The sequence below is a fragment of the Paralichthys olivaceus genome, chromosome 8, assembly GCF_024713975.1.
Source record: "Paralichthys olivaceus isolate ysfri-2021 chromosome 8, ASM2471397v2, whole genome shotgun sequence".
NCBI classification, from domain to species: domain Eukaryota; kingdom Metazoa; phylum Chordata; class Actinopteri; order Pleuronectiformes; family Paralichthyidae; genus Paralichthys; species Paralichthys olivaceus.
The window spans coordinates 7,971,812-7,992,751 of NC_091100.1; the positions used below are offsets into that span (position 1 = coordinate 7,971,812).

General features: G+C 41.4%; 1 protein-coding gene across 19 annotated transcripts in view; it reads left to right on the forward strand.

Moving 5' to 3' along the window:
* The window catches only part of inpp4b (inositol polyphosphate-4-phosphatase type II B), a 183,097-nt gene that overhangs the window by 97,539 nt on the left and 64,618 nt on the right, over positions 1 to 20,940 (forward strand). For 11 of the 19 annotated variants that reach the window (XM_020101330.2, XM_020101329.2, XM_020101333.2 and 8 more), the window contains one exon: positions 13,432 to 13,511. In XM_020101330.2, coding sequence (XP_019956889.2) covers positions 13,432 to 13,511 — 80 coding nt within the window. Of the gene's footprint in view, positions 1 to 3,995; positions 4,095 to 4,731; positions 4,929 to 9,749; positions 10,119 to 12,732; positions 12,794 to 13,431; positions 13,512 to 20,940 lie in introns of those variants that run through there. The other 8 variants (XM_069530716.1, XM_069530719.1, XM_020101338.2 and 5 more) reach the window with 5 other exon arrangements.

A 20,940-nucleotide genomic window follows, 5' to 3' on the forward strand; every position in this document is an offset into this window, starting at 1 on the left:
GGGGAATAAACGGTCTCTGACCCTAGAGAATAGTGGGTTTAAACACTCTAATGCATTTTTATTGACAGCTGAGCACTCACTCTGCCATGTCAGGTTAACACTCCGTATGTCTCACATGGCGTCTGAAAAGCTCCATGGACAGGCTGTTAGCAGAGCAACATGTCACACTGGAGTGATGTGTTTGAAAACATCTCAGGCTCCCTCCAAAGTGTTTTCTCGCTGTAACGCTTAATGGTTTCACTTCCATTGGCTGACAATACCTCAAACTGCTGTTTACTGTATTTAGGGAGGACACCAGTTAATTACTCTGTTTTCCCACATTGTTCACCCCACTGTGTTGACATGTGCTCCAATAAAATGACTCATGGTGCCAGTGAATATTAACAATTGTTGGAAATTAAGTGCACTCCAGGTTTTGTTGTGAGCATTCAATCGTGAAAACAGTTGTTGGTATAATGCACACTCATTAAAAGCAACCATCCAAGTCTAAGCAGAGAAGCTAATTACTTATAAAAACTGCTGAGCAGATGTCTGGTCCTGTAGCCACGAGGAGACGCCCTTTCTTCCCAGGGTAAAGCCACAAGTTAACACAAGCGATGGTCTATTTATACACAAGCATTGAAGGGAAGCTGCACTGGAGGCAGTGACTTAAGTGCCAACAAATTAAGTGCATTTTCAATTGTATTTGCAGTGGCACATTTTACAAGACTGAGAAAGAACACAAACTTGACATATATATATTCAAATTTAATACAAGCATGCAACAAGAACAACAATCATAAGTGTACAAAAAACAGAGAGGTAAAGAAAACACCAATCCATTCTATTTTACATATTTAATGTGCAAATAAATGTATTTCAAAAACTTAAGCCTCTGTCAATGTGCAGCTGCAGTAGAGTTAATATAAAAGCTGAAAATGGAGCGAGAGCAAAGAGCAACAATAAAATATTTCTTTGACATTTTGGAAAATACAATAGTTTGACAATCTGGGTATTTGTTGAGTCACTTTGTTCTTGTTAAGGGTCAGATGAGAATATTGACATATTAACAAAATGCGTACTTGTTCCATCCAAGTGATAGCACACAGTAAAACACCCTGTGGAGGATGAGGACACTGCACTTGATCTGCACCCATTGGATGGATCTATCTGTCACACAGTCTATTTTACTCTAAATGGGATGATAAGGTACCAATGCTTTAAGTGAAAGCATAAACTCCACATGAAAATGATTACTGATTACAGATTGTACTTACATGTCTGTACAGTGTATAGATACATCTGATGTATTGTATTGACAATAAATACTCTGTGGTATTCATCTTTTAACTCTAAACTTGTCTTTGGCTTTGACAGAAAAGGTTATAGACATATTCAACATCCTTTTGGGACGATATCTCCATTAAACTGCTACTGTGCATGCAAGTCAGAGTGTGTTCTGTTTGCATGCAGGTGACATGCATATAAATGAAGCATGGCAAATTGCCTTATCAAGCAGCAGGTGACCACTTGATGCTGAAGAGGACCTTTCCAAGAAACCGCCCCTTTGTCATAACCTCTTACAAAGCCCTTCCATGTATCATCCTACTCCAATCTCCTCAAGGTGGGATTTGTCTGGATCAATCTCATAATGCATTATTCATTTGAGAATTTAATCAAATATCTCCTCACACCAATCAGTCCAACCCGTACCTCCCCCTAACCCTCCCCTGCCTCTCTATGCATCATATTGTTGATTGTTAGAGTCACCTGCAATAGAAGATTATCAGCCAAATGAATTACTGGGTCACAGGTGAATTAGACGCTTGGCTGACTCTAATCTTTTTTTCTCTGGGTAAAGTAGCTTAGTGTAAGTTCGTTTTTTTTCCCCCCATTTTTGAGTGAGAAAGAGAGAGAGCGAGAGAAGAGAGGGGAAGAGAGAAAAAAAAGTGCTTGAGAAAATCCCCTTTCTGCCTGGCTTCCTGCGGGTTTCTGCAGTGTAATGGTTTCCTTTGAGCGAGACATTGGTGGAAACTGCTGATGCTTGTTGACTGTGTGTGTGTGTGTGTGTGTGTGTGTGTGTGTGTGTGTGTGTGTGCTTGCCATGCCAGGGTCTTGCACTGTGCCTGTGCCAGCCTCTGGGCAAGCAGGTTTCTAATTGTGTGCGTGCTTGTCAGTGTACTTTATGGGCATACTTGGTGGCTGCAATTAAACCCTTCAGTTTATTCAATTGAGATGTATGTAATACAGCATTTCATGACAGTTATTCACAACTTTCTGTCCAAGCACCTCTGTGTGCAAACATCAGAGAATATCGCCACTTGTCTTCCTTCCAGCTGAGTGAGCTGATGGAATTAATGACATGTTGCTTCTCTCCTCATCCCCTCACCCGGGGGACTGAAAAGTAAATGATTGTGGGGCAGGACTGTTCATGTTGTCGCTTTGTTGTTGCGTTCTGTCAACGCAGATGGAATTATATGATAATCTGAAATCAGCCATCATTGTTTCCCCTCTGCACGCTCAAAGAGGGTGGGAAGCCATTAATCATTTCAAAGAGGCATTTCTTTTTCCCTCCTCGGGAAATACAAATATATTTGTTTTGATCTAATTTCTTTTTTTTTTGAAGAATCTTATGCTCTGTAAATGAATGTTCACAACAAAAAAGCAGTCTCTGAATCTATTCATCTGCTATCTCACAGCCACCAAGGACAAATTCTACTTTCACATAAGCAGCATATTTCGTCCAAAAGGCTCTTTAGTTGGTGTTGTTTCATATCAACTTGCAAATATGTCATTTAGGTAGCTAATATGTCTGTGCTGTGCGGAGGAACAAAAATAGCAGATGGCTATTGCACTTCTCCCACTATTTCCTGCATCTTGTTGTTCACTGAGTCAAGGTGGCATGAGCCATCTGAAGCTGCAGCTTCTATAGTGACTTACCTTTATGTTATCCCCCAGGGGAAAGGAGAGGGCAGGAGAGACTGTTTTGAAACTCCTACACAGAAAGAGTGAGTGCGCTGCCAGAGCTTTTAAGCTACAGTTTGTGGCTCACCTCTCACACCAGGCGTTACACACACACACATCAATGAACACCTACTTGACACTGTTTAGTGCAGTTTTTTAGTCTGTCAATGCCATTTTTATCATTGTACAAATTATATCAAGGTTGAATATAGAGAAAAGCAACATGCTACTTTCACACATTAATACAGACACAGTCCTTTGTAAGCACAGAGAAAACACAGCTCTCATTATTTTCTAATAAAAGCTTAAGTGGGGGCAGAGCTCATTGTGCTCCATCATGTATGATCAGCGAGGAAGCAGCACGCCTTGGATTTGACTGTACAATGGAGTCATTGAGGAGCAGCATCTCTGGATCTCACGGGGCATCAATCCCTGTCTGTCTGCCTGTCTAGGCTGTTAACCACCTCTGGGCTGCACCATTGATCTCCGTAATTGTCTCCAACTCTTCAAAGGGAGCTGAGAGTTGGTTTGATCCGAGCTGTTTACTTTCACAGCCCCTATAGCCCTGTTCTCTGAAGAAGAGAGCTATCAACCACTTCAGGCATGAGCTAGCATATTATAGTACTATTACTGTGTGTGCATGTTTGTGTGTCTATTCAAGACACTAAAAAAAGGGGTTGTGGGGGTAGAGAGAGCAGCTCAATATAGCCTGTAGCTTTACAGGCCTGGGGGTGAGCTAGCAGCTTGTTGCTGTTGCATAAAGGCAGGAAATATCAACCTGCACTTTCGCTGGTATCCTTCCATGTAAGAATGTGAACACATGGAATAACTCAGTGTTGTGACTCTGCTATGAACAACACTACTGGCTCCATTTGTTTGTCTGATAAATGTCTTTGTGATGCCAGACTCAGAAAACTAGTTCAACATGCAATGCTTGAGATAACCGAGGTGATATGACAAACAGGATGAAGAGCTTATGTTTTGTGGCTGCTAAAATGATAAAAGCGCATCATTGCTTTGCTCTGCGTGCAACTTCCTCCTACTGCTGCATTTTGGGGCTTCAACTCCAACCACCAAGTTCAGAGCAGGGAGAAGCTGTTAACCGCAGCCTCTATCAGGTTCAGCTGATAGCAGCTCTCAGTAAGTGACAGGTAAGAAACACTTATCATTACTGTATGATCGTGTGAATTGGCCTCATTTGCAAACAGGTTTTATTAAAATGCAAGTCCATCAAAACTGCCTTAAGTTTGCAGTGCTGCAATTTAAATGTTGTATTTAAGTCAGTATGGGGGATTTGAATGGGGCTTAGGACCTGCTTACCAAGTCATGTTTACAGACTGTGAGTGAAGGGAGCCTTGATTTTTATCACTTAGTCTGCAGTGGGGTTAGCTATTAAAGTTTATGGAGCGAGTGTGTGTGGGGGAAAGGGGGTGGTAGTGTGTTTCCAAGGGCAAGCTGCGTTTGCGACAAGTTGAGTTTCTTTTTCTCCAAGACATCCTACCTGCCAGATAAACATGGACGCGGGATATGATATTTTATTTAATGGTATTCAAGCACATCCTTATCATTCTTGAAATTCCTCTGTTGTACAAGAAGGCTTCTGTCAGAAAACCTGTGTTTCCTGATGATTGACCAAGGACGTAGCTAAAACATCATTAAGAAAGAAAGAGCATGTATAGAGTGGTGAGAAACTAATAGAGTGGAGGAAGGGTTTCTTGTTTGGAGACAAGCATTGACAGGCTGAAGAATGTGTGAGCAGGTATGAACGCTCACTGTTGTGTTTTTCTTGCCTCGTCTATGACAGAGAATCACAGTTACTCTGGAACCTTAAGCTGATTTGTGAGAAAGAGGATATTAACTTGTCGGCCACTCTGCAGCATTTATCATAAATAACTCGATAGATTTCCTGTACTTACAGTAACTGCAGGAGAAGGAATCCCACAAAGGAGTTTCTCCTGGAGGAAAGCAGAGTCTCTCAGCAGTCAGTGAGTATTTACCTTTCAGGTTGAAAAAGTCCAGCCTCCTTTGAATACTCATGGAGTCTCTGAGTCAGATGCAAAAATATATTCTTTGATCCTGTGGTTATTGCACAGAAAGCGTGTCACTTGTGTGTTTGTGTGGGTTTTTTTGAGAAGCAGATATTGCATCACAGAACCATAGAACTATTTTCAGTCGACTGAACATATTCATCTACCTCCTTCAGTTCTCAGTGTATGGCTGATGTGTGATTTTTGTTGAATCGTCTGTGGTAGCAAACATGAATCGTGATATTATCTGATTCTAAAGAACATTTCACAGTTCCAGAAAAGATCCTATTCTGGCAAACTGCAGAGACACAATGGTGACAATAGCACAGTAGAGAGGTAAATTCATTCAGTGGAAAATCTGCAACCTGATATTCAGTGCAACAATATCAAAGATGGAATGATGATTGACTTAGTCATTGTAACCCATATTTCAATAAAGCTGTATGCCTGCAGTACAGCTGGCTAATTGAACTACCATGTGCATTTAGCATTGACACAACTGCACCACTGTAGCTCCAATTATAACATAATATATGTAATCATTGTAACATGATATACGTATGTAACGATCTCCTTGCCTTAAAACGCTGACTGCATGGGTCTTTTACAGGTACTCTGGCTTATGTTGCAGCTGAAAAGCCCTCACCTCACCCCAGGGTTATATAGTTAATGAAAACTAAGACTAAAACTAAAACTAGCAATGAAAAAATAATTTAGTTAACTGAAATAAAAATAAAAACGACAATTACCAAAAAAACGAAAACTAAATAAAAACTACAATGAACAATGCAAAACTAACTAAAACTAAACTGAATTGCAGATAAATTCAGCTTCGTTTTCTGTGTTGTTTCGTTTTCTCCCTCGATTACTGCCTGTCCTGCAGGTGATGGTTAAAGAATGAAATTAAAGGACTTGATGAACCATATTTGGTGTCACACATTATTTCATCCTTTTTCAGCTTCCACAAGTCAAGGCTTTCTCTTAATACCTGGAAAAACTAAAACTAAGACTAAAACTAAATAAAAACTAAACTGAAGCTAAAAAAATCACTTGTTGAACTAACTAAAACTAAACTGAAATAAAAAGCAAACTGAAAAACTAAATAAAAATAAAAACTAATGAAAATTTCAAAACTATAATAACCTTGCCTCACTTCCAAACATGAAAAAGAAACTGTGGTAGCTTCAATTATCATAAAAACTCAAAAGGTGTTTAGTTTGTTCAGTCTGGACTCCTGTAAAAAAGATGGTGGCCTCCGTAGAGAGGGTCCCCTCGATGTGAATATAAAGTATTTAAATATAAATGGTCTTTTCAGGGGTAAAGAAAACTATAATTCATACAATTTAGATGAAACTAATTAGTGAAAACATAATGAAGATTATTCTACATTAAATTTCTGCCAATAGTTTCCTTTCACATAAATCTCACACACTGGACCTTTTGATTTTTTTCTTAAACCCTCCAATGTGTTCTCATGGTAAGTTACACTCGTCTGACACCAAAGTGAGATAAGAATAATCGCTGAATTATATGAGCGCAGACGTTAACTCATGGAAAGCTATGCCAATTACAAGCCCATTTCCATGATTTTACACTCCCTAATCTTACTAGAGTTGAAAAAGATTAAAGTTTTTGGTTTCTTTTTATCAAACCCAGGCCCAGAGGGCATTTATCGCTCCTGTTTTAGTTTCATGTTTGCACAACGAGACGGAGACTTTGTTTTACAGTAGGTGCGTTTTGTGCCTTTGATACATTTCAAAAGTTATTCATAAAGCAGGCAAAAATAGTACAAATGATTAATAAGGCGTGTAGAGGCAAAGAGGCACTAGAAGAAAACATCAAAGTATTTTGTATCTAAATACAAATCAGAGTTATTACGCTGCCTCACATCGCTCGGAGTGCACACACTGCCTGAGGACCAGCACCTTCTGTCTTTCCAGGCTGAAGGATCATCCAGCAGATCACTGCATCAAATCTCAAAAGCAGGACCTTCCCTTTTGGTCTGAATAAGACAAGCCTCATTATAACATGAATTTTTTTTTTCTGTTTTAAGGTCATGAAATACTTTTCAAACTGTGAGATATTGTCAACACTATAAGTCCAAGAGAATTCAATTTCATCCTTAAAACCTCTTCTGTTTTGTGTGAATCATAGGATGCTTTCATTACATGCAGCCTTCCTAAACACTTGAGAAGCATTGCGAAGAAGGATGGGTAACTATTAATGTGTAAACATACTTAAAGAAGCAACATTAAGGGCATTTTGACACTTAACTTGTTCGCTGCAAAGCTTTTCAGTTTAGTCCAAACCAAAATAACACTTTTGAAAGGAGCCTTGGATTACTGTCTAGACCAACAGACCAAAATTTCCTCAAAAGAGGGAAAAGAAGCGAAAGTGTTCCTGGTCTCTCTGTAGAAAGGGAGTTGCCCAGGCTCTCAGGATTGCTTGTCGTTTTTATTAATTACCAATTATTCGCTTCATTAATTTTCTCTATTCAAAACACCCATCCACAAACCAATTGAGGTTAAGTATAGATAGAAGCAGTGGGTGATGATGACAGGACATTTTATGTTATGTTATACGATTGCAATGTGAAACCAAAACAACTATAATGCAACACTCTTACACAACACCAACTTCAGTAGAAATATCATGTTGTAGAATGTTTTTTGTCGTTCCTAAAGCGATGGACAGCACTGCTGTTGAGTGACTGTGTTGTGTTGGTAAAGCAATGGAGAAACAGATGGGGAAGGGCAAAAGGAGGTGAGCTCCGGTCCGGCTGCATCGCTGTGTGTCTGCAGACATTTCAGTTTTTTTCTTTTGAACAGATCAAAAGCAGGGGAATGAGGTCAAGGTAGAGGACCGTGAAAAGAAAGAGTCAGAGAGAGTGAGAGGACAATGTTGAGGGTAGACAGCAAAGAATGACTACATCAGCTCGCCCTGGTAAAAAACGACCGCCTGCTTTTGTCTGTGCCTGTCTGGGTTTGGGGGTGACTGGTTGTCTAAGATCCCTTGTTTCCATCTGTGGGGTAAGTTCGGCTGCCAGGGGCATTTGCGCTGTGATGTTTACATGGACTAACGCGCTGCCTACAGATTTACATAAGGCCCGTGAATAATGTGTGTGTGCGTGTACAGCTGTGATAGTGTTCAGCCAGCTGTGAACGCTAGTTAAAAATGCTAAAACGTAGGAATTAGGTAGGACTTAGGCTTTTCCTCTTCTAACCAGGAGCCTCACACATTTTCCCTGAGCTCCCCTGCGGAATGTGAGACCAATCCCAGTCGGTGTCAATGTGCTTTTCAGGAACTCACAGTTTGAATGCTCTGTGTGTGAATATGTCAAACATGTTGAACTTCAAAGTATGGCATTAAAAACAGGCCTGTTTTCAGTATTTGCTGGATTCAGAATTTGAATGGTCTTTGATCTTGGTTTCTCTGCATGCTGTTGTTCAACATACATTTCTTTTCATTTAATTTCCAAACTAATTCCTGTTGTATGCAGATGCACAAAAAAGGCTGTAAATCAAGGACCAAAAAATGTACAAATGGGTTTGGTAACAGCACAGATGAACATTAATACTGCTGCATAGTCAGAGGGAGCAGTTTGTTTGGCAAACCGGGAAGCATCTGGTGTAAATCTTTGAAAGGAGTGAGCTCATGCACTGTCATTGTCTGGCTTTCACTTGGTACCCAGGTCAGAAAACCTAATTTCTCTAATAATTCCAGAAACCTGTCTGTCTCTATGTGGCTTGTGTATCTGAAGAACCATTCATCTTGACAAGTGTTTCTTAAGGGCCCAAAGAAATGCGAGGTTGAATGTGGTGCAATTTGGACACACAATACATTGAATATTAATACATTGCAAATAAAAAGGCGATCAGCGCTCTGTAGCAGTGGCTGGGACTCATCAATGTAAGTGATGTCGATCCTGACAACAGCGCATTCTTGATAACAGGCGCATGAACAACAGAGCCAAAGACAAGCTCCAGTTCAGGGCTCATCACTCCTCATCACCGTGACCTCCAGTGCTCGGTGTGTTTGCACCAAATTGTTTGTGCACGCTCGCAAATGATAGGTGTCCTGGTGGGTGTGCGCGTGCATGTGTCCTTAAGTGTTTGTGTGCGCGTCTCATTGTGTTTGCTTGTTTACCTGCGAGGGGGTGATAAGGGCCAGTGCAGAGCGTGTCCTTTGTTCTGTCGGAATTACTCACCCCCCTGTGTCAGCGGGGGTAATGTGACCCGGCTTTATCAAAGGTTCGGGCCTGAATAGTCAAAACCAAAGTGAGTTAAAATGTATAGAGACTATGAATGTGTCAGCAAACCTGTTACAACAATGCTAATTATATTAGTGTGAGTTTTTATAAAGGTTGTATGGAAACACACACTCCTACATATACACCGTGCACTGTGTGGTCATAACTCGTGTTCATTCAAGTAGCCATAACAAGTGTTTCTTTTCCTGTTGGCCGTCTGAGTCACAGGCTGCGGTCGAGGTGTGACACACAACTCTGTCTCTGCCTGTCTCCATCTCACCCCCTCCATCCCTCCCTCCCCCTTTCTTCCTTTATATCATTCCCTATCTTTCTCTCTCCTCTCTTTTCTATGTTGCTATCTCAGATTTCTACCCATTTAATTGTCTGTCTTCCTTCCTTTCAGTCTCTTCCTCTTCTGTGTTGTTCTCCCCTCCTCCTCCTCTCGCTCAACTGCTTGTATTTGTCGACTTCCTCCCTCCCCTCTCGTGGCTCCCCCCTCCTCTCTCTCTCTCTCTCTCTCTTACTGTCAAGCCAGCCCCAGCCGCAACAGCGGTAGCGCCAATAGCTCACTCTCGCCAGTTCTCAGTCACGGTGTAGGCTGCGGTGTGTTTGTGTGTGTGCATGTGTTTCATGTGCGTGCATGTTTACAATGCATGTATCAGCCAGTGTTGCCTGCAGCACTCTAAAGAGCAGATATACATGGAGTTACTCTAACTGAGGACTGACGGGAAAGATCGTCCTGGAGCTCATTAAGAGGAAGAAGGAAGACATAACATCTCTTTTCTGTCCCTACTTTATTTCAGTCTGTCTTGCTTTCTGTCTCTGGCCTCTACATATTTCTGTAGCTCTTTTCTCCACCGGTTTACCTGCTTGCTGCTAGGACTGTGTGCAACAGAACTGTAAGTGGACTTCCGTGTGTGTGTGTCTGTGTTTGTTAAAGTAAACTGTATGTGGATTTTCTGTGTGATCTCACTCTTTGTCAGTCTATAACCCACTGTGGTCATAATTTGCTTGCCCGACTGCACACATTTGCATGCTAGTGTAAATGGCATGTCATGACATCTCTAACGACTTAATTAGGCCAATTTGTAAAGCCCTGTTTGTAGTGGAGGAGCAGCATATCTATGTAGACACCACTGACCTCCCATGCTATAAATCTGCTTATGTTCATAAATGTGTGCCAGATGCATATTATTCAGCGAGTGCCAAAACTGTCACTGCTGCCATTTATATGAAATGTCATTTGTTGGCGTAGCATCTGAATGAATGCCCTCTCCTCCAGGTATTCTCTGCAGTCTGTGTGTGTGAGTGAGGGACATATAGGGAGAGAGGGAATGATGGAGAGAGTTAGTGTGTGTCTATGTGTGTGTGTCACTCTGTCACCTAGGGCATTGAGAAAATCAATAGATCTACAGCTTGAGTTGGACCATTTACCTCTGCCAAGTGATGGGCAGACACTTTGGCCTTCAAAAAGCCACAGACAAGCTGCCTGCGGTAGACTTACAGTATGCCAGCTCTGCGTCCTCCTGCACAAGTGCCTTTCAGTTTCAATCCTCAATTGAAGCGTGTATTTGTCTCTCGGTTCATGTAAAATCATCTCACCAGCAAAAAAACTGTCACTTCTTCTGAAAACTTGTGAAGGGGGTCATAGATCAAAAGTTTCTCACATGGCCAATAGAAGCAGTCAAGACAATGAGCAGGAGCAGGCGTAAAGATGGATAGAAAGAGGAGAGAGCCAGAGCATGTGAGAAGGGAACAGAGCGAGACCATCATAATCAATCCTCCATGATCCTGGAAGAGCATCATTTATCTTCTTTTCTCACTCCACTCCTCCTCTTGCCTCCATCTTTCGCTCATTTTCTGTGGTATAGCCACTTTGATCTTGCGTAAGAAGACGGTATTTTTAATGGATTTTTAAGACCATTTACCAGGCGTTCTGTACTGGCTCGCGAGTAATGGCTACATAGGGATATAATGTTCCTCCATGGTGTGTTATGCCCTTCTGTGCCTGGTGCCCTGGCTTATCAGGGCAAACTGGGATTGGCCATAACACGTCAGTGCTGAGGAATATGACGTTGTGCATATTAAGTGTTGCCTACTGGGTATCCTGGCTCTGTTTAATTCATGAAGACATGGAAGTGAATGTGGTTGTTAGGTTTGTGTGTCTTTCTGAGTAAATTTCTTTTCTACCTTTGACTATTTTTCAGTTTCACATCACACTGTTGACCAACCTTGTGTTCGGGTCTCTTCCTCTTTCTCTTTCTGTGTGTACGCATGCGTGTGTGCCTCAGTGTTTGCCCACTTGTGAGTGGGCTGGGACATGGGAGCGTGTTTGGGGCAGTGTTTTGCCGTAAGCATATAGGGATTGGTATGAGGTAGCAGCGAGAAAATGATTGAGAGAAAAGGTCAGTAGACAGGATGGCCTTTTCCTGTCTACAGGAGACTGCAGGGAGACCAAGAAAGGGGAGAAAAGGGAGTGAAGGGGGAGGAAGAGGGAGGAAGCTAGATTAAAGCTTCAACTGCGAACAATTGAAGAAAAGAGGAAAAAAAAAATGGAATGTCCGAATAACAGCAGCGTGAAAATATTTTCTGCAGCAGACAAAATCTAATCTCATGAAGTTAAACATCAGAGTCATGCCTCTCATTACCTTATTATAGGGAACGTAACAGTCATGAGACCTGTGTGTCAGGGTGCTTGCTCTGATCCGTCACGGCCACTTAACCACTGCTGCCATGCGACCCCAACTCTATGACACTGTTCCACATTCTCTTTTTACAGTAATTCACAACTGAGACACTGATATCTCAACTCTTATTATCTGACCATTTCCAATCCAGGTTTTTCCTTTCAGGTGCTGGCTCAGACTCAGCTCATTTCTCTCTGGCTCGGTTGGGTTTCGGACAGAATATTTTAGCCTGAGCCAGACTGTGTTTGACTTCTATTCGGGGAAGCTGTCATTTTGTCCACCTTTACATTCATTAGAGTTATTGTTGATGTAAGGTAACAAGGTCAGGGACTGCTGTCACACTACAAAGGGCTTTCTGTCCCTTTACAATAGGGATATTTAAAAAACCAAGAAGACACTATATGTAGATTTGTAATGTTGTGACAACCGCTGAAACAGTTAATGAGGTAGAGTTTATTTTTTATTACTTTATAAAATAACTGCCATACATTTTAAGATGTGATCATTTTATGCAGGTTCAAATCCAGAACCTTCTTGCTGTGAGGCAACACCACTGCGCTGCTCTTCACATACAAGGCTGGAGTTACTTTCTAATATTTTTATGACATTTTTTGATCAATAAAAAAGAAGTCAGTCGAGAATATGAAAAAAATTGTTGTTGTGCTTTATAAGGAACAGACTGATCTGTTGCATCATTTCAAAGGCTGACTCCTTTTCTGTTGTCTCTTCACTATAAGGGGGAAAATTAAAATGTATGTGGTGCAAGGAAGCTCTCTGGTGTGCTTTGCATCCATTTACAAAAATGTCTTTTCTTCTATCTTCACAGGTATAGTCGAGCCTTTCACTGTTCTAGAGAAGCACACTGGGGCAAGACACAAGTTGTTTTTGTATTGTACTGTCATCAATAATGTTGTAAAAGAAAAAATATATAGCCAAGGATATTGAGTCTATGCCAGTGGGATGAAATGTGTGGAATCACCTTTGTACCCGTTGTTAATTACCTGCATTTTATTTTAGCTTTGTGTGCAACAAGCCTGTGACCTTGGCGTGGTCTTAACCCTCCCCTCCTCCAGCACAAGCTAGCATGTTGACGATGTTACTTGCAGGTGCAGCACGTGTCTGTCTGCATGTGTGTCTGTGTGTGTGTGTTTGTTTTCTACAAATGTGGATCATCTCTCTTCTTTACTGATGGGCTCGTCCCCTACCTCTCTCTCCGTGACCCAGTTCTGGTGCGCTGACACCCCTGTTCACATCACGCCTGCAGCAAACACGTTTTGTCAGAGCAGCGAGAAAGAGACTGAAAGGGGGAGTGGATTGTGTGTCCACGCTTCGTGTCAACATCTTTGCTTCTTTAAATCTCAGGGCTTGAAGTGATTTTTGACGCATAGTGTCTGTCACTGCGATATGATCAAAAGAAGAAAATACCTGTCTTTTTCTGTTGCTTAATTTTTTTAACTGTTCACTCGGTGCTGAAATACTCCACCTCTTGTTAATCGGCTTTTGTCTTCTCTCTCTGGTTCCGCAGAGCAACTTCCTGGGCAGTGCCACATTTTCTGTCGGTGATCTGCTGAGGGCTAAAGATGAGCGACTGACCTTGAGTCTTAGGTAAGTGTGTTGTTTCTGTCATACCGGATCCACTTCTCCCTACATTCCCTCAGGCTAAATAAAATTGCAACTTTCGAGTCCAAAGATTACCTCTCTTCACACAAGAACTGACAGACCGACTTAAGCATCAAACTGAGACGAGGTGGGAAAAGAAACCAATCCACAGATGTTGCAGAAGCTGCCAGGGTTGTTTCTATCAAGGATGTTTTTTTAACGTGTGGGAATACAGTACTCTGATCTACTTTTTTGTTTGTTTGTTTTTTGTGATAGATTGGGATGGGAACAAGTGTCTTTTCTTAGAGGTGGTTAAATGAATCAAATGAAAAGGAGCAGCTGTCATGTTTTAAGTGGAGGTGGAGCTGTTGGTTAACATTTTGTTTTTCAAAAACATTTTAATATAGACGAGGCAATGGAGCCAAAAGGGGACCATCATGGAGCTAGAAAGAAAGAAAGATTTTGACTGTGTGCAACTAAGCTACTTGGGTGTGGGAGTGTTTTCTCTCTTCTGACGCCAAGTGTTTATTATGAGATCTGTTTTGTTTCTCTTCAATATTGTAAGGTCCGGACCTTACTACGTAAAGTGCAGTGAGATAATGCATGTCGTGGTTTGGCGCTACACAAATACAATTAAATTGAATACAATTAATTGGCGGTGTGGTGGTTTGCGCTATCACCTCACCTCAAGAAAGTTCACGATTCAAATCCCGGCCGCGGTTTTTATATGTGGACTTTGCATGTTCGGCCCTTGTGGGTTTTTCTCTTGGTACTTTGGCTTCTACTCACAGTCTAAAGAGATACATATTGGGCTTAGGTTAATTGAAGACTGATTGAATTATTTTCAGGTCAGTTGCAGTAGTCACAATACTGATGAGAATGTTTCTGACTGAACAATGAGGTATCATGTGGCCTTTTTTGACAGAAGGTAGAAAATTCTTATATACTTGTCGCCCAAAGAGATAGTTTTGTCACAGGCATGGTAATCACACATTGCAGTCTTGACTGAAGAGCTGTGCCGCAGAGGCTATAGGAGAGGTGTGAAAGTTTACCATGGGTACCAGGGACTAGATTCCATCTGCTGGATCTCAGGCCATCTTGTAAATGGAAATACTGCACAGACACGCAAATTGGTTCATGGTTTGGTCTGGAGTTCAGAACCTGTTCCCCCATGTCTTAGACTAAAGGGTTGGAAATTCCCTCTTGTCATTCTGAATAAAGATCTTGTTGCTTTGCATGCGAACAGTTTGTGTGATTCAATGGGCAGGATATTTTCCTTTTACCTGTTAACTGTTCAAATAAAATGATCTCTGTCCTGTTTGTACTGTCGTCGTGAATTTCCTTTTCCCTTAGCTCTCATATTTGGGTTTTTTTTTTAAATGCTGCTTTGGCACACCTGTTTCTTGGCTCTCCTTTGTTATGCTTTTCATTTCCTGTTGGTGATCCCAGGTCACTGGATATAATTGCATCTTGCACGATTGACTGTTTTAGTTGCAGTGTGTTTGCACCTTTGTGTTTATGCACACACACATTTTTGTGAAGGTGTTGTTGTGGCTGTTGAATTGCACAGATTTGTTACTGCCCTCTCATCAAACTGCATGTTTGTGTTTCTGGTTGTTTGGTTGGGACTTTGTTCCTGGAGATGCCATGAAGCCCTCCAATCATACTGGAAGTGTTGCCACAATGCTTTTAAATAATCTAAATGTCAACAATTTCCATCAATATTCAGATGTTAGTGCGTTTTCCACGTGAACATGAACCACGAACAGACTCTTTGGATTTAAGATGAATTTTAGAATAAGGAATGTAGAAAAAAGAAGTTTCTACAAAAATATTCATTCAGACTTGCTGTTCTTTTTCTGGAGGATTACTGTTTAATCAAATAAGGAGTAAAATATCTATAGTAGTGCCAGTCACAGGACAGATGTGGAGTGATGGCAAGTATTTTATGTGATGGGTCAAAAAACCAAAACGTCTAGACAGTCTTCTTTAGAGTTTATTAAAATGATTATTAAAACTACAATTACTTCCCTGCGGTTTATACCTCCACAGTTTTAGTCTGCATAAATCCTTTCCCAGAGACATATGAGGTCACTGATACCTCTGAACTCTGAAATCTAATCAGTTCATCTTTTTGTCCAAGTGACAATTGATCAAAATTTGAATCTCTAAGGCAGACTGAATGTTCTAAAGGCTAAAAACATGTTTTGTTAAGGTCACAGTGACCTTGACCTTTGAACTTGAGTCAAATTAAGTCAAAATCGAACATTTGTACCAAACAGCAGACATTTCCCCAAGGCGTTCATGAGATATCGTGTTGACAAGAATGGAACGAACGAATAACCCAAAAACTTAATACCGCTTGCTTACGTCAGCATGTAGAAGGTAAAGAAAAGTGAGAACACGACATCCTCCTTACTTCAGGATTATCCAAGCATTGTGTAGTAGTAGTAGGAACTGCAAAGAATCACTGGGAGCTACCTGTGCTAAATAATGACAGATAACATATTCAGGTTCTTTATTTAAACATGCACACAGTTTTGGCCTGAGGATCTGTGGCCTGCGTGTTGTCTGAGCTCAACTGTGTTGCTCTGACAGTCAGTGATGCGTGCCTAACGCGCACGGACAAACAGAGGAGACGCTCTTGATTCGCTTGTTGGTTCATCCAGTGAGAAAACATTTCAAAGATGAGTATTTTTCATGAGGATGTATGATTCATTCTGGGCTGTTTGACCTGTGGATGAGCCCATTATTCACAGTTCAAGTTAGTTCTGTTGGCCAAGCAGCTTGGATGCTGCAGCACTGACAACGACGAGGGTACAATCACTCTGCCCTCAGAGGAACAGATGCTTCATTTCAATACAGTGTTCTAATCCCCGCTCAGTCAGTTAATTTGAGTTGACTTCACTCAGCAGAGGGAAAGTGGGACTACTTTGTCTCCATGAGGCAAGGATTGATTCCCTTCAGTGAATCTCAAAACCAATATGTCTTCGACCAACTCCTCCTCATAAGCTCAGGATTTAAACCGGTGCTGAGCATATGTAGAGAGGAAATTGGTATTTGACCAGCTCCAGTGTGCGTGTATGTGATTTTTACTTTTATTTTGTTCTCTCAGTAAAGTTCACTCTGCTACAGGGCTGTCTGTCTCAAAGCTCATTCCTTATTCTCATGAATTCACACAGCATTTTAGCTCCTGTCTCTTGTCCCAGGCCCACTTTCATGTGTGGCTGGTTAGGATGTTTGTCACGGATTGTTTTTGTTTCCTGTAAGGCCTGAACTTTGATTCAGGTCACTTTTTTTCAAGGTTCCTTGCTGTGTCGTTTTGAGTAGGAGTGGTGGATTTATAGACTCAGTCCTTGTGAAGATCTGTTTCTCTTGTGGGCACCAGAAGCCATTGAAATGAAGAGGAGAATTTCTTACCCTCCTGCAGCTCCTGCACAACCAAACAGCTCACAGAGGTGCTCCAGACACTCTCCAGCATCCAGACCAACACAGCACCAGACACACATGCCTGAATAAAACACAGACACACTCTTAAAACAACAGAAAAAGACCAGTTGGAGTTGTTTCTTTGAAGTCCGTACCTTTTAAAACCAAAGACCAGACATCTGAATTAAAAGGAATTATTGATGATATGTTGGGTCAGTGCAGAAATTCAGTCTAGGTTTACCTGATAGTATTTTTGCTATCCACCTATAAAAAATGTCTAAAATGATTCACAGGAACTACATTTTGAATGTGTTATTTAAAGAGTGCTGTCTCTGTGAATCCATGAGTAAATATAGAAGTGAATTCAATCAAGATTGGAAGCTGGATGCTGAATAGAAGGAATTTATCACTACTTGTGTCCTGATTGAGATGAAAAGTCCGAACAAAAGATAAGTACTTAAAACTGAAGTCATCTAAAAGGAAATTGGTTGGCAGCGAGGGCACTGTGTCGTCTGAGGGCACTTTTAAAATAGCTGCCGAAGGTGACGATATGTATCTGTATGCAGACGTGTAGAGGCCTGCTTGGCTCTTTGTGTTGAAAATATACTTGTGTCAGAGCAGTGTGTCCTCAGTGTTCTCTTGCCTGGGGTTATAACTTTGAGTTATTTTTTTAGGCACTGCAACAAGCTGTAAACACACTATCAACTCACCTTACACAGTTGTGGGGTTTTCTCTTTGTATGCATTCTGATATGGAGCATCATTCTCATGCCTTTCAATTACAGTCAAATATTCATATTTTAAGCTCTGTCTCAGTCTCCACCAAATCCTGAGCAAAACTATGTGGCTCTAACAGCTAATGGTTCAACTATGTTCACCAGTTATGTTGCTTTAAGACATGCACTGAACTCTGCAAGTTCTCCAGAAATGATCCGAAAGGGTTGTATGTGAGACCACAAATATTACGGTTGATTTGAACATTCTCTGGAGTTTTTTCTGGAAGTTCTCCAGTAAATTGTCTGAGAGAGCTTATTGTAACAATACAGGAGGATTCAAGAGATTGAAGAGCTTCTGGTGATGAGAATCATCCCCAGTGTTGATGTGCTGTAAATGAAAACATGTGATTTCTAATTTCCTGCATTCTCTCCATTGGTGCCACTGGACCCAATTGTGCGGACATTTTCCTGACTTAATGTCTGAATATGGCTTTAATGGCTTACTTAGTCTGCTGTTTGGTGATTGGCTGGGTAGTATGCATACATAGGTGGTGTATTAGCTTCTTCTGTGCAAAACCAAAACAATGAGCTGAAAGGTCCAAAACTGCTCCACATAGCTTAGAGCATTGCTGTAATATGTGGGGCTGTCACACTGAGTGAAATATTTCCCCACAGATAATTATTTTTACAATATGATTAGTGCACCTTTAACCTCAGTCCTGTATTCTTATTTAATATTGAAAGATAAAGCTGTAGTATCTGTGATTGCTAATAACCCTCTTCCACACCAAATACGCAGTCACACTATAGGCCTGTGAACAGTGACCTCAGTGCAGATTTTCCCTGGAACCTGCAGAGAGCTTGTAGTAAATCTCTCTGTGGTTATGTGTTATATGGACTTGGACTCCTTGCCTGAATCCCCTGTGACCATCACTCACACTGAATGAAGGAGCTGCTGCACCTTAGAAACGCTCCTATATCTCGCCTGAGTAATGCGTCAGTAGCCATACTGAGCGGGAAGAGTTTATTTACAATGAAATAACTAATCACCTTAACATCAGGGCTCTTAATTGTCCTGCTAATTGCAAACACAGTGCAGATACAGCCGGTACATGACCTGTATTATTTACTGTAGCCTCATGCTGTGTCATGGTTGTCGGGCTTGTATTTTAGTGGTATAGCCTCTGATAGCCATGTAAAATGTGATTTAAACTGATTACCTTCAGCTTATTCATGAAATGTCATTTGTTCAGGATTTCGTTGCATTTAATTTCAAACTCAAGTGAGTAATTGATTTGCATACATTTGCATGGCTATATCCTGCCTCTCTGCCAAACTCTGTGGGCACTTTTATTACTGAATAAGTAGTGCGGGGTTGTACGTCTCCCTGCAGTATAGACTTTGCCTTGCTTTGCAGACATGCACCTTCTAAATCTAGCATAGTGAAAATGGGTAACTGCGAAGAGCAACATAACCCATGTGCTACAGGAGCTGCTAAGATGTCAGTGGCACAGAGGTCTCTCAATAATGCATGTTATGTGTACACATGGGAGGAAAGATTATTATCTCCAAAAGGGAAGTAAGCGTCCGTCACCCAAACACAGCAGTAAATGGTGTTGTGTAACTGCATCATGTAAAGAAGAGTGCCCAGGTGCCAATAAAGTTTACAGAGGATGAGTATGCGTTTTTCAAATTAGTGGCAAACTCTCCAGGTTTCATATTTCTATTTCAGGCCTGCTTTGTCCCCTGCACTCATTCTGTTGCACCCTCAGTCTCTCACACTGTAGCTCCCTCTCACTCCTCTTGTTATCTATAAAACTTTATGCACTCTGTAGGAGAGGCACTCTATGACCCAGTTCTACAGCACAGTTTGAGATTTGATATGAATTTGTATTCTCGCATTGGTGTGAGTGTGTCTGTGTGCACGTGTGTGTGTATCAGAGATTTACCATCGCAAGGCTACTATTATCACACACCAGTGCCTCTGCTGCCTGGTTCCATGGCTTGTTCATCCATTCCCATTAGACAGAGCCTCTCTTCGCTGTCCCACCAGTGAAAGTGTAGCCTGCTATCATCATAATGCTGCTTTTCCACCACAGTGCCTGAGCCTGCGCTGTAGCCCCAATTCTCAGTTATTCACTGAGAGGCAACTCTTTCGTACACTTCTGGGCCTGACCTGAAAGACTAAAGATCAGCAACTATCTGATCCACTTATACTGTGTGTGTGTGTGTGTCTGTATGTGTTCCAAATGTTAAGCAGAGTCACTAATTACACTCCTCAGAGGAGTGATTCTTCAGCTCTCCCTTGTGGCAGTCAAACACTCACTTACATATGTCACCATTTTTCCATTGCACAGTCATTAGCTGCTCATATGAACCACAGGAAAATTAAGTCTAGGAAAAGATGAAAATGAAATAAGGAGGGTAATTATTAAACATATTAATGTATATTTATGGTGCCTTCCTGCTTAATCGGTGTAGCAGTGAATAAAGGAACATATGTACTGAAGCACTCTGGGGGGTGGGGGGTGGGGGGACTAAAAGGACACTTAAGGCCAAAGCATTTGAGTGTGTGGCTGTTGGGAAACACTTTATCAGTGGTTTGCACATGGAAGGGAATGTTGGAACCTTGTGTGTGTGTGTGTGTGTGTGTGTGTGTGTGTGTGTGTGTGTGTGTGTGTGTGTGTGTGAGGGAGAGGGGAAAGGGAAAGCATCAAATAATTGCATTTAATGCAGGTGGAATGAGTTTACACACGCACAAAAGCACACACAAGGTTAACCATGCATACACACACATTACATTAGTACATCCACACAAAGTTGCTGCACATACCCTACAATACAGTTCATTGTAATCTTAACACACAGAACCATGCACACACCACATGCATGTGGACTGTATGTAAAAGAGGAAGAGAAAACACCCAGAGCTGAAAAATATGCACACATGGCCTCCTCATTTTCCTTCAGTACTAAAAATGCCTAGTTTCCGCACAGTTCCTCTGAATAATCTGTGAGATCCCTCAGGCATTAAGGCTCATGGGTAGAATATGAAAATATCTAATTCGGCCAATGCTGCACCGTGGCATCAACATGCAACTTGGAGAGAAAAATGGGGGAAAAGGCCCATATTCTATTGACAAGCTACAGTATTACCAGCCATGAGTAATTACTTTTACATTTAACAGGAGTGTTACAAATACGGCTGTCAACTTAACATCCATTTTAAAGAAGGTGCTAGTGCTCTGGTACGTCCAGGTCAGTCATTCATCAGGTTCTGTTTATCTAGAT